Source organism: Oncorhynchus mykiss, chromosome 16, assembly GCF_057628025.1.
Source record: "Oncorhynchus mykiss isolate SJ-2025 chromosome 16, ASM5762802v1, whole genome shotgun sequence".
NCBI classification, from domain to species: domain Eukaryota; kingdom Metazoa; phylum Chordata; class Actinopteri; order Salmoniformes; family Salmonidae; genus Oncorhynchus; species Oncorhynchus mykiss.
The window spans coordinates 55,306,361-55,319,701 of record NC_143037.1 but is presented as its reverse complement, the minus strand read 5'-3'; the positions used below and the strand labels follow the sequence as shown (position 1 = coordinate 55,319,701).

The 13,341-nt window shown below is 43.3% G+C and overlaps 1 protein-coding gene across 1 annotated transcript; it reads left to right on the top strand.

The window, feature by feature from the left end:
* The first annotated feature begins 1,476 nt into the window (after positions 1-1,476).
* LOC110491093 (5-hydroxytryptamine receptor 6-like) lies at positions 1,477-13,019 on the top strand. The gene is made up of 3 exons (XM_090203331.1): positions 1,477-2,744; positions 9,749-9,883; positions 11,832-13,019. Exons 1-3 carry the CDS (start codon positions 1,770-1,772, stop codon positions 12,183-12,185), a joined length of 1,464 nt encoding a protein of 487 aa, XP_090059457.1. The 5' UTR covers positions 1,477-1,769; the 3' UTR covers positions 12,186-13,019.
* The last annotated feature ends 322 nt before the right edge of the window (positions 13,020-13,341 follow it).

Below are 13,341 nucleotides of genomic sequence, written 5' to 3'. Positions count from 1 at the left end.
CGGACTTGAACCCGATCGAACATCTCTGGAGAGACCTGAAAATAGCTGTGCAGCAACACTCCCCATCCAACCTGACAGAGCTTGAGAGGATCTGCTGAGAAGAATGGAAAAACTCCCCAAATACAGGTGTGCCAAGCTTGTTGAGTCATACCCAAGAAGACTCGAGGCTGTAATCGCTGCCAAAGGTGCTTCAACAAAGTACTGTGTAAAGGGTCTGAATAGTTTTGTAAATGTCATATTTCACATACATAAAAAAATAAAATAATTTGCTAACATTTCTGAAAAACTGTTTTTGCTTTGTCATTATGGGGTATTGATGAGGATTTTTTTGTTTTGTTGAATAAGTCTGAAACCTAACAAAATGTGGAAGAAGTCAATGGGTCTGAATACTTCCTGAAGGCACTCTATACCCACAGAATTAAATGAACACAATTGACCAATTATATATATTCCCCATACTCAACTGGCGCACCAGGGTCCATATTCAGAACAGGATCAATACGGACCGTGGGTCCTGAATACCAAAAAATGTGTACAAATGTTTAGTCTGGCTTCGACCCTTGGTCATATAAACACATAAGAAATGGAAAAAATGTGTAGAGTTGTGTAAAATATCTGCCCATGAAAAATGTGCTTTAAAACTGCTACATTTTTTTCTCCGCCAACAAGGGGGGTGTGAACAGTTTGGGGTTGTATGGGTTGCGAGGTCGGGGTTTGTTACTATGCCGTTAAATGACTATCCATCCGGACCTTTGCCACCTAGGAAATGTGTGTGACGGGTCCTTTCCAAATAGTACTTGAGTACCTCTGATATATACCATACGAAGAAATGGAGTCAATAAATGTATTTTTTCACAGAAATAATGCAAGAATGTCAGAATCACAGGCTATTAAATTAAATTGTTCCACATATGTCCCACACTGCCTCCTTGCTGTGAATTTGCATCCTCTAGCTGTGAATGTGCACCGGCATGTATTAGCAGCTCAAGGCTCAGACACGCTCCTTCCCCGGGAGCGGAGTGCTCTGGCTGGGAGGTGAGCTTGAGTGGCCGGCACGGGGATTAGCAGGAGGGAACACGACAAAAAACATGATACCTGTAGAGCACTTGTGGCCAGAGCCTTGCTTACAAATGACACCCTCACAGTGGAGTTTGTTCTATTCAACACAAAGACTTGAGATTCACATATCCACAAGGAGTAGCAAATAGACTTCACACAGCTCTCTCTCACACAAACAACCAAACACCAACAGGAGCAATACCATTAACCTTGTGTGTGTGTAGTAAAGAATAACTTGGAGAATTTGTTGTTTTTCCCTCTTCTTGCCATTCCACTCAAGCTGCCTTTGCTCTCACACGTTGTAGCCCACCTCTCAATTTGCCCTCCCCCCAGCGAGTGTCATCATGACACGCAGCTTTGAAACATACAGCCACAGAATTGCTCACTCTGGCTCCAACGCTGAGGAAAGCAGGACTATTGGGCACGACGAAGAGATAGAATCAGTGCCGACACTTCTTATCACAACTGCAACAGGAGCCAATAAGAGGTTTTCACAGAAATTACTGATGGGCCCCTCTGTTAACCCTGTGAAGAATGTGGTGAATGGATTATCAAAACAGGACCGCAGTGGCTTCTCTTTATTCTTCTCAAGTGTCAGGAAATCTTTATCAGCACTAACTAGCACCAGAGGTCACATACATTTTGTGCTTCACAGCAATTGTTGGCATTCGCAGACTGGAAGAGGAACAGGGAAGCTCTCACATTGACCAATGTCAACCACCGCTATGGACAACTCAACCTTACCTGGCTTAGAGGCAGCAACTGCAAGTGGGGATGCTGTTAACCCTTTAGGGAGTTCCAATGGCAGCTTGTCCGAAACCAGTGCCTGGGGCATCAGTGGCAGTGGTCCGTGGCTGTTGGCGTGCATGTTATCCCTCATCATCCTGATGACGGCTTGTGGCAACACTCTGTTGATCGCTCTGGTGTTTGCCCAACGCTCCTTACGCAACACCTCCAACTGTTTCCTGGTGTCTCTCTTCCTGTCTGACCTGATGGTGGCTCTGGTGGTGATGCCGCCGGCAATGCTCAATGTGCTGTACGGGGCCTGGGTGTTGTGGCCGGGCTTCTGCCCCGTGTGGCTCTGCTTCGACGTCATGTGCTGTAGTGCCTCCATTCTCAACCTCTGTGTGATCAGCCTGGACCGCTACCTCCTCATCATCTCGCCGCTGCGCTACAAGCAGAGGATGACCCCTCCTCGGGCCCTGCTTCTGGTGGGAGGGGCCTGGGGTCTGGCCGCCCTCACCTCCTTCTTGCCCATCAAGATGAACTGGCACAGCTTGGGTCATGGGAGTGGCCATTCCCCAATGCACGGGGCTGGCAGTGCCAACGTCAGCACATACCCAGAGCTGAGCTTGTGGTACCACGCCTCCTACTTCCAGCTGTCGCAGTCCGGTGGCCTGTCCTTCCAGTGCTGTCTGCGGGTTACCTTTCCTTTTGCCCTGGTGGCGTCAGTCCTCACCTTCTTCCTACCATCCAGTGCCATCTGCTTCACCTACTGTCAGATTCTCCTGGCGGCGCGGAGACAGGCGAGGCGGGTGGCGGCGCTAAGTCAACCTCCGTACCCGCACCATTCGCCTGAGGAGCCTTCTCACCCTCCGTCACCAGGTGGGGGCGCCGCCGGACATGCTCACCTCGAAGGAGATGACTACAGTCATCAGGAGAACCCTGTGTCACGCCATGTGCCGGTGAGAGCGTGGGGTGGTAGAGGAAATGAAGGGGGATACAATGAGGCTACATCCCAATGCTGTATAATCCGTCCCTGTATGATCAGTGTGTGCCTGGATAGGTTTCCACCATGGTGCCTTCTCTGCCTCTCATGCCCTCTCAGATTAGTTGTCATGAAGGAAAACAAATGTGGGGATTTAGCTAAAATAATTAGGACACAGCCATTGACTTGGGAGATGGATTCAAGAATTTGAGATTACGAAGGTGTTGTGGGCTGATTAGATGTGTGTACACTCCCCTACGTATTTACTTGGACAGTGAAGCTAAAACTTTCAATTTGGGTCTATACTCCAGCATAAAAAAATATAAATATGAGACAACAGTACAGAATGTCACCATTTATGAGTGTTTTCATGCATATCTGTTTTACAGTTTAGAAATGAATACACTTTATGTATCTAATCCCCCACATTTGAAATTCACTTAAAGAGTATTCAATTTAGTCAAAAGTTTAGTGTTTGATCCCATATTACTAGCACACAATGATTACATCAAGCTTGTGACTTTACAAATGTATTGAATGCATTTGCAGTTTGTTTTGGTTGTGTTTCAGATTATGTTCTGCCCAACAGAAATTCATGGTCAATAACAAATCCTCTGAAAGATACAAAGAGGGAGGAGGGACAATGGCGCCTGTTGATGGAGAACTGGTTGATAGAATAAATGGCACAGACATTGCATTGTATTTTTCTAGTCAATGACCTGTGCTACACTCCTGAGATTGAGGGCCTTGGAAAGTGATTCATAACAATGTTATTCCACACTGACTTTTCAATGTTTTCAACAACACTTCACATCTCTTTCAATGTGAGCATTACATCTTGTTAAATGCAAGAGTTAGGCCTACATACCTTTCCTTTTTTCTGAGACTCCTCGACAAATCAGGCCAAAGATGCATCTAAAGTGACATCTTCTTGTCTCTTCTCCTGAAAGCAATGTGGTGGAAGCTATAATTTATTTTCTTTTGCTACTCCAGCTATAAATGTTAGCTTTTGTGTAAGTGCACATTGTTACATAGGTGCTTAAAGCTATTTATACCGGTTTGCTGTTTGTACACAAATAACTTTCTATGCATTAGATTTGTGCTCACCCTGGAAATATTGTTTTAATTCCACATCATTGTTTTAATTCAAGTTCATTTGCAAATCCTTGAAATTGTGCATGCCGCGAACAGGTAAACAGTTTTAGGGCGGCAGGTAGCCTAGAGGTTAAGAGCGTTGTTCTTATCCCCGAGCCAACTAGGTGAAAAATGTGTCGATGTGCCCTTGAGCAAAGTCCTTAACCCTAATTGCTCCTGTAAGTCACTCTGGATAAGAGTGTCTGTAAAATGTTTTAAGAATCATGTAACAATGTGGACCTGTAGCTACCTTGTAAAATTAAATAAATACCTAGGTTTTTGGATACATTGAGATGCAGTCCTTTCCCGTGTCCGAATACCTATACTAGCATACTACATACTAAAACGGCATACTATGTACTCATTGTCGCATAGCCTACTATTTAGCACCTACCGTTTAGTAAAAAGGAGGCGATACAGTATGCCAGAGCCGCAACGCAGTAGCAGCTCCTGAATGGATATGTGGATTTATTTCCAAATTCAGACATGCATCACATTGACCAGCATGATAATATCTCATTTCAAATTTGATTCATTTCTCTAAACTCTGAATAGAATAGAAATTGAGTTATGGGCTCACTCAGGCTGGTTATTTGCAGACTATCACATTCGACCTACACTTTAGCCCATATAATCCATCTATCCTATTTAAAAAAACTCTGAAGACAGAAACATATAATTTGGTTCCATTTCAACAAATGCATTAGTGAAACCAAAGTCCTGTAACATATACATTAAATCAAATAGCCTAGTAGGCACACCAAAACTTTTCAAATGTTCACATCAAAAGGCTATTGCACAGAAAAACCTGGAACCGCTGGACAGAAACATAAACTAAAGCACGGATCAGTGGGACCAAGATCAAAACGACTGCTAAGGCTTGATACATACAGTGCCTTGCGAAAGTATTCGGCCCCCTTGAACTTTGCGACCTTTTGCCACATTTCAGGCTTCAAACATAAAGATATAAAACTGTATTTTTTTTGTGAAGAATCAACAACAAGTGGGACACAATCATGAAGTGGAACGACATTTATTGGATATTTCAAACTTTTTTAACAAATCAAAAACTGAAAAATTGGGCGTGCAAAATTATTCAGCACCCTTAAGTTAATACTTTGTAGCGCCACCTTTTGCTGCGATTACAGCTGTAAGTCGCTTGGGGTATGTCTCTATCAGTTTTGCACATCGAGAGACTGACATTTTTTCCCATTCCTCCTTGCAAAACAGCTCGAGCTCAGTGAGGTTGGATGGAGAGCATTTGTGAACAGCAGTTTTCAGTTCTTTCCACAGATTCTCGATTGGATTCAGGTCTGGACTTTGACTTGGCCATTCTAACACCTGGATATGTTGATTTTTGAACCATTCCATTGTAGATTTTGCTTTATGTTTTGGATCATTGTCTTGTTGGAAGACAAATCTCCGTCCCAGTCTCAGGTCTTTTGCAGACTCCATCAGGTTTTCTTCCGGAATGGTCCTGTATTTGGCTCCATCCATCTTCCCATCAATTTTAACCATCTTCCCTGTCCCTGCTGAAGAAAAGCAGGCCCAAACCATGATGCTGCCACCACCATGTTTGACAGTGGGGATGGTGTGTTCAGCTGTGTTGCTTTTATGCCAAACATAACGTTTTGCATTGTTGCCAAAAAGTTCAATTTTGGTTTCATCTGACCAGAGCACCTTCTTCCACATGTTTGGTGTGTCTCCCAGGTGGCTTGTGGCAAACTTTAAACAACACTTTTTATGGATATCTTTAAGAAATGGCTTTCTTCTTGCCACTCTTCCATAAAGGCCAGATTTGTGCAATATACAACTGATTGTTGTCCTATGGACAGATTTGCAGTGGTCTGATACTCCTTCCATTTCAATATTATCGCTTGCACAGTGCTCCTTGGGATGTTTAAAGCTTGGGAAATATTTTTGTATCCAAATCCGGCTTTAAACTTCTTCACAACAGTATCTCGGACCTGCCTGGTGTGTTCCTTGTTCTTCACGATGCTCTCTGCGCTTTTAACGGACCTCTGAGACTATCACAGTGCAGGTGCATTGATAGGGAGACTTGATTACACACAGGTGGATTGTATTTATCATCATTAGTCATTTAGGTCAACATTGGATCATTCAGAGATCCTCACTGAACTTCTGGAGAGAGTTTGCTGCACTGAAAGTAAAGGGGCTGAATAATTTTGCACGCCCAATTTTTCAGTTTTTGATTTGTTAAAAAAGTTTGAAATATCCAATAAATGTCCTTCCACTTCATGATTGTGTCCCACTTGTTGTTGATTCTTCACAAAAAAATACAGTTTTATATCTTTTTGTTTGAAGCCTGAAATGTGGCAAAAGGTCGCAAAGTTCAAGGGGGCCGAATACTTTCGCAAGGCACTGTAAATGACTGATGTGATTTCAACAACGCAGATACATCCCGAGATCCACGGTGCCGACAAATTCAGAAATTAAAAAATGGTTTAGTATTTACACTGAAAAAATATATAAACGCAACATGCAACAACTTCAAAGATTTTATTGAGTTACAGTTCATATAAGGAAATCAGTCAATTTAAATACATTAATTAGTCCCTTATCTATGGATTTCACATGACTGAGAATACATATATGCATCAGTTGGTCACAGACACTTTTTTTTTTTAATTAGGGGCATGGATCAGAAAACCAGTGACCATGCAGCATGACACATCTCCTTTGCATAAAGTTGGTCAGGCTGTTGATTGTGGCCCTTGGATGTTGTCCCACTCATCTTCAATGGCTGTGCGAAGTTGCTGGATATTGGCGGGAACTGAAACACACTGTCGTACATGTCGATACAGAGCATCCCAAATATGGTCAGTGGGTGACATGTTTGGTGAGTATACAGGCTATGGAAGAACTGGGACATTTTCAGCTTCCAGGAATTGTGTACAGATCCTTGTGACATGAGACTGTGCAATATCATGCTGAAACATGAGGTGATGGCAGCAGATGAATGGCACAACAACGGGCCTCTCGTCACAGTATCTCTATGCATTCAAATTTTCATCGATAAAATGCAATTGTGTTTGTTGTCCGTAGCTTAAGCCTGCCCATACCATAACCCCACCGCCACCATGGGGCACTCTGTTCACACGTTGACATCAGCAAACCACTTGCCCCAACAATGCCATACACGTTGTCTGCCATCTGCCCGGTAAAGTTGAAACCAGGATTCATTCGTGAAGAGCACACTTCACCAGCATGCCAGTGGCCATCGAAGGTGAGTATTTGCCCAAGTCAGTTACGACATTGAACTGCAGTCAGGTCAAGACCATGGTGAGGACGACAAGCAGGCAAATGAGCTTCCCTGAGACGGTTTCTGACAGTTTGTGCAGAAATTCTTTGGTTGTGCAAACCCACAGTTTCATCAACTGTTCTCAGACAATCCCGCAGGTGAAGAAGCCGAATGTGGTCCTGGGCTGACATGGTTACACAGTGGACATTCCTGCAGTCAGCATGCCAATTGTACTCTCCCTCAAAACTCGAGACATCTGTGGCATTGTGTTGCGTGACAAATCCCCAGCACAAGGTGCACCTGTCTAATGATCATGCTCTTTAATCAGCTTTTTGATATGCCACACCTGTCAGGTGGATGGATTATCTTGACAAAGGAGAAATGCTCACGAACAGGAATGTAAACAACCATTTTAGAGAAAAGCTTTTTGTGCATTCCTGGGATCATTTACAGTGGGGAGAACAAGTTTTTGATACACTGCTGATTTTGCAGGTTTTCCTACTTACAAAGCATGTAGAGGTCTGTAATTTTTATCATAGGTACACTTCAACTGTGAGAGACGGAATCTAAAACAAAAATCCAGAAAATCACATTGTATGATTTTTAAGTAATTAATTTGCATTTTATTGCATGACATAAGTATTTGATACATCAGAAAAGCAGAACTTAATATTTGGTACAGAAACCTTTGTTTGCAATTACAGAGATCATACGTTTCCTGTAGTTCTTGACCAGGTTTGCACACACTGCAGCAGGGATTTTGGCCCACTCCTCCATACAGACCTTCTCCAGATCCTTCAGGTTTCGGGGCTGTCACTGGGCAATATGGACTTTCAGCTCCCTCCAAAGATTTTCTATTGGGTTCAGGTCTGGAGACTGGCTAGGCCACTCCAGGACCTTGAGATGCTTCTTACGGAGCTACTCCTTAGTTGCCCTGGCTGTGTGTTTCGGGTCGTTGTCATGCTGGAAGACCCAGCCACGACCCGTCTTCAATGCTCTTACTGAGGGAAGGAGGTTGTTGGCCAAGATCTCGCGATACATTGCCCCATCCTCCCCTCAATACGGTGCAGTCGTCCTGGTGATGTTTCCACCTCTATGCTTCACGGTTGGGATGGTGTTCTTGGGGTTGTACTCATCCTTCTTCTTCCTCCAAACACGGCGAATGGAGTTTAGACCAAAAAGCTCTATTTTTTTCTCATCAGACCACATGACCTTCTCCCATTCGTCCTCTGGATCATCCAGATGGTCATTGGCAAACTTCAGACTGGCCTGGACATGCGCTGGCTTGAGCAGGGGGACCTTGCGTGCACTGCACAATTTTAATCCATGACGGCGTGTGTTACTAATGGTTTTCTTTGAGACTGTGGTCCCATCTCTCTTCAGGTCATTGACCAGGTCCTGCCGTGTAGTTCTGGGCTGATCCCTCACCTTCCTCATGATCATTGATGCCCCACGAGGTGAGATCCCAGACTGAGGATGATTGACAGTCATCTTGAACTTCTTCCATTTTCTAATAATTGCACCAACAGTTGTTACCTTCTCACCAAGCTGCTTGCCTATTGTCCTGTAGCCCATCCCAGCCTTGTGCAGGTCTACAATTTAACCCTGATGTCCTTACACAGCTCTCTGGTCTTGGCCATTGTGGAGAGGTTGGAGTCTGTTTGATTGAGTGTGTGGACAGGTGTCTTTTATACAGGTAACAAGTTCAAACAGGTGCAGTTAATACAGGTAATGAGTGGAGAACAGGAGGGCTTCTTAAAGAAAAACTAACAGGTCTGTGAGAGCCAGAATTCTTACTGGTTGGTAGGTGATCAAATACTTATGTCATGCAATAAAATGCAAATTAATTACTTAAAAATCATACAATGTGATTTACTGGATTTTTGTTTTAGATTCCGTCTCTCACAGTTGAAGTGTACCTATGATAAAAATTATAGACCTCTACATGCTTTGTAAGTAGGAAAACCTGCAAAATCGGCGGTGTATCAATTACTTGTTCTCCCCACTGTGTTTCAGCTCATGAAACATGGGACCAACACTTTACATGTGTTTATATTTTTGTTCAGTGTAGTTTAAAAGAGAACAAACACTTTTCAATGAGAAAACAGAAATCCGCTATTCAGCATCTTCCCAATTAAGCAGCCTAGTTTTTTTGTCAGGCTACTTGAAGACAACCAGGACCTATCACTTGCAGCCAACCTCTTCCAATGCATTGTGGAAAACTGTGCATCAAATTATACTAGATGAAGAACTGAAATGAATAGGCCATCACATAATGGCATTTTAAACCATACTAGATTTTTGAAAATTCTCATTCTATAAAACCTATTTTTGCATACTGAGAATACATTATTGCGTTGTTTCCCGCTATTAGTTGATTTCCGTAGCGCATCTCCATATCTAATTAACCAGCTGTTGTCAAACCGAAATTAGTATGACATCCGGGCATTTAAAGTATATCTGATTTTTGAAATGTCGCACACTATTAAACTATTGCATACTCAAATGGGCTATTTAGGATGCAAGTATAGGTATTCGGACACGGCCCTTGTCTCTGACCGCCCTGTCTGTCCCTCTGTCCTCAGTTGTCGGTGAACAGCGAGCGGCGGCTGGCCCACCGGCAGGGACGGAGGGCAGTGAAGGCCAGTCTGACCCTGGGAGTCCTGCTGGGCCTCTTCTTCAGCGCCTGGCTGCCCTTCTTCATCACCAACATGGCCCAGGTCAGTGGCTCAAACTGTATCGGCCTCTTTATTAAAGAGTGATTTAAACATACTATTACATTAATGTCAAGCATAGAAGAGTATACATGTTCTCCTGAAATCCTAGTGAAATTTCAATTTCCAAACGTTCACATTACCTCCACATTAATAAAGAAATTGGCCTATAAAATGCACAATCGAATCTGGTCATTATTTCTCTTCGATATCAATGATATTGTTTCTTCTTGCAGCGCTTGCAGTAAACTTTGGGATTCAAAGCACATTTCAATCGAGGGCTTTCAAAAAATTATGAGCTCAACACTAGGGGGATCAGCTAGCTGCTCTGAGCGGAGATGAATAGAAATCTATAAATTGGTTGAAGCTTATCTTCTCAGGGTCGAAACTTGCAACCCACATGCACACAGTATATTGTATAGCACATCTGTTATCATTATGTTTGTGTACACCCTCCCTATTCATTGCCAATTATTCCCTGTTTTACAGAACCTGGACCACATCCATTCCGTGTGTGACGCTCCATCTTATGGCAATTAAGTTTGCTTTGTGTGTGCTCTGAGGTTGCCTTATTCCTGTGGGAAAGGTGTCAGCTAGAATAGGGTTTCCCAAACTCAGTTATTTGAACTAACTGTGTAGTGCTAAGAAAATACCAAAACGGGCACCAAAACGGGGAGGGGGTGGGGTCAAGTGGATACTAAGTAGATTGGTTGTATGAATGGAAATGGATGTCGGTCAAGTGGAATAATAAGCAGTAGAAAATTAAAGACAGGAATTTGGCTTGAAAATGTTCCCTTATCTACTGGAACATACTGTATATTTAATGTCCACTCATCCTTCTTGAATTTAGTGCCAAATTCTAGGAGACAGACAAACTTTTTTATTTTACTTTTGCCACAACAAATGTTTATATTGTAATATTATTGTAAGATGTCTCACGTGTAGAGTATATCTTTATTCACAGTGAAAAACTAACGTTTTGGAATCCTATTTCTTTCCATTCAGGTCTGTGGTCTTCATCTGAGCTCCATATTTCATTTGCCTCAGTGACTCGATTGGGTGTTTTTACTGTTCCATCACCCAGCTTTATCATTGCTGAAGTGTTGCCATGTAGTTCAGCATAAAAGCAATGTGTGAAATACAATTGGGGGGGTGGGGCTCATCCCAAGAATGTGTCAATACCATGGTCTTTTTGGGATTGTAGAATTTTAGGGAGAAAAATGATAAGATGCTTGATTAGGTGAAAGAAGCCAAACATAAAATGTACCCCCCTTCACCATTTGCTCATTATCAAAAAACAAGGGGAGCATGTTAATCTGCAGGATTAAGTGTGTGACATAAAAGGATTTAATCTAAATTGGTACTTATCGTTGTCCTGCTTTCAGGCTTTCAATGATCCAGTCATTTCATTTCCCATCTGTGTCCCTCACTTCACTCCTCCAGAATATAGCAGACAGAGGGCTCAAGTGTCTGCCTTCCTTTCACATGCAATGTGGTATGTGAACACCCCCCTCCCTTTTCAGCTTCTCACTCACTGCCTCCCTCATTCATCTTCATAATATAGGACACTCCAACAGCAGTCTTCTCCCTTTCTCTCTGATACGCCATAGTGAGCCAGTCTTTCACCCTTCTATGGGTTATGTCCCTATATGTATAAGCAGTATATATATGTGTATATGTATGTGTATATGTGTGTGTGTGTGTGTGTGTGTATGTATATCTATGTTCTACTTAGGTTCTGTACGCTAATGAAAAGAGCCTTTACAATATTATTTTCTGTTTTATCTCTTACTGGCTACATATTTCCTACAAGAATACTTTTCATTAAAAAAATTGTTTCACAACATCTTCATGCTACGTACATACTGAACACAACCCCGGTGCCTGCCTTTTGCTCTCTCTCCCTCTCTCTCTCTCTCTCTCTCTCTCTCTCTCTCTCTCTCTCTCTCGTCAGGCGGTATGTGAGTGTGTTCCCCCGGCGCTCTTTGACGCCATCACCTGGCTGGGCTACTGTAACAGCACCATGAACCCCATCATCTACCCGCTGTTCATGCGTGACTTCAAACGGGCCCTGGGGAGGCTGCTGCCCTGCTGCTCCACCCACTCGCCCCACAGACCCTCACTGGCGCTCTCCCTCTCCCTCCGCAACTCCGGCGAGCCCAACCTGCCCACGGAGCCCCCCTCCCTGGCCTCCGACCCCCCACAGCTCCCCGCCACCGCCACAGACGCCGTCAACCTGTTTGACGACGACCACGCTGGGATTGAGCTGCCCCTGCTGTTGCCCAATCAGGTGGACACGCTGGACTGAAGGGGAGGATGGAGAGTAGAGTGTGAAGAGATGTTACATACTGTAACTTATTACCACCAAGGGGAACTTGGCTGAGGGGAAAGGTTGGAGGAAGGTGTAATGTTAAACTCATCAAAGCAGCACTTGTGGGTGGTAGCAAGATGGAAAAATAATCTAGACTGTGCAATTTAGTGAGCATACAGGGCAGGAGCGGATGAGAGAGAGCTAGGTGCTGAGATTCACTGGGTGACTGCATTAGATGACATCACTGTGATAACAATTATAAAAAATGCCAGGGACTCATTCATGCTGCTTTGTCTTCATATCCACAAAAGTGGGAGGATGGCTATAAATAGTATTGTAATTAAATGTTTTTAATTAACATCCTGCCTACATTAAAATTACATTACTTTAACACACTATACAGTGCATACATTATTCATCACTTATTAGGCTGCCATAGTTAAATACATCTAAAAGCCCTAAGGGGTTCACACGTTCATGATTAGTTCAATTAAGATGTTTTTCACTGGAAGTTGCCATTTGTGTCCACTGATGTCTTCACTGAGTGTTCTGGCACCTGAGTGTGCTGAGAAGCTAAAGGAGGTCTGTCCACAGACAACTGTGATGTTGTTGGTAATTCAAGTTGAGAAGAGGCAGAAGAACTGCAGTTGGTCCTATAACCTCCTATGTTCGCCTGTTTGGTTCCATGTGTTGATGCGTTCTCTCAAACTCGAGATGGGAAGCTGCACCGTTGTCTTTATGGGCGGCATTCCCCTCAGAACTATGTTGCAGGTTACCCTGAACACTATGTTTTCGGAGGAGGAAAAGTGGGCTTTCTGGACATATTTTCAAACCTTCGTAGATGGAAATGAAATATGTATACTGTGGACTTGATGTAATAACTGGACATTATTTGACACTTTATAGATTTCACGTTGTGTAACTGAAGTTTTGTTGTGAATAAAAACACCATGTTGCTAAATTCTGCTTTATATACTGCAGGCGTTGACGGTGACGACAAGGTGATGTGACAGGCAATGGTTTAGTCTATTTGAACTTGACTGGCGCCGCGCACGAGAGTCGGGCACGAGTGAGATTCCGAGATATTTCCCTATTCCTATTTGCTATAGCCTATTTCAATAAATGTTATATACAGAACGCAAGAGAGAACGGT

Coding starts and splice junctions, on each gene's coding strand:
- LOC110491093 (XM_090203331.1), top strand. CDS start 1,770: ATGTCAACCACCGCTATGGACAACTCAACCTTACCTGGCTTAGAGGCA. Junction 2,745..9,748: donor CTGTGTCACGCCATGTGCCG/GTGAGAGCGTGG, acceptor CTCTGTCCTCAG/TTGTCGGTGAACAGCGAGCG. Junction 9,884..11,831: donor TCATCACCAACATGGCCCAG/GTCAGTGGCTCA, acceptor CTCTCTCGTCAG/GCGGTATGTGAGTGTGTTCC.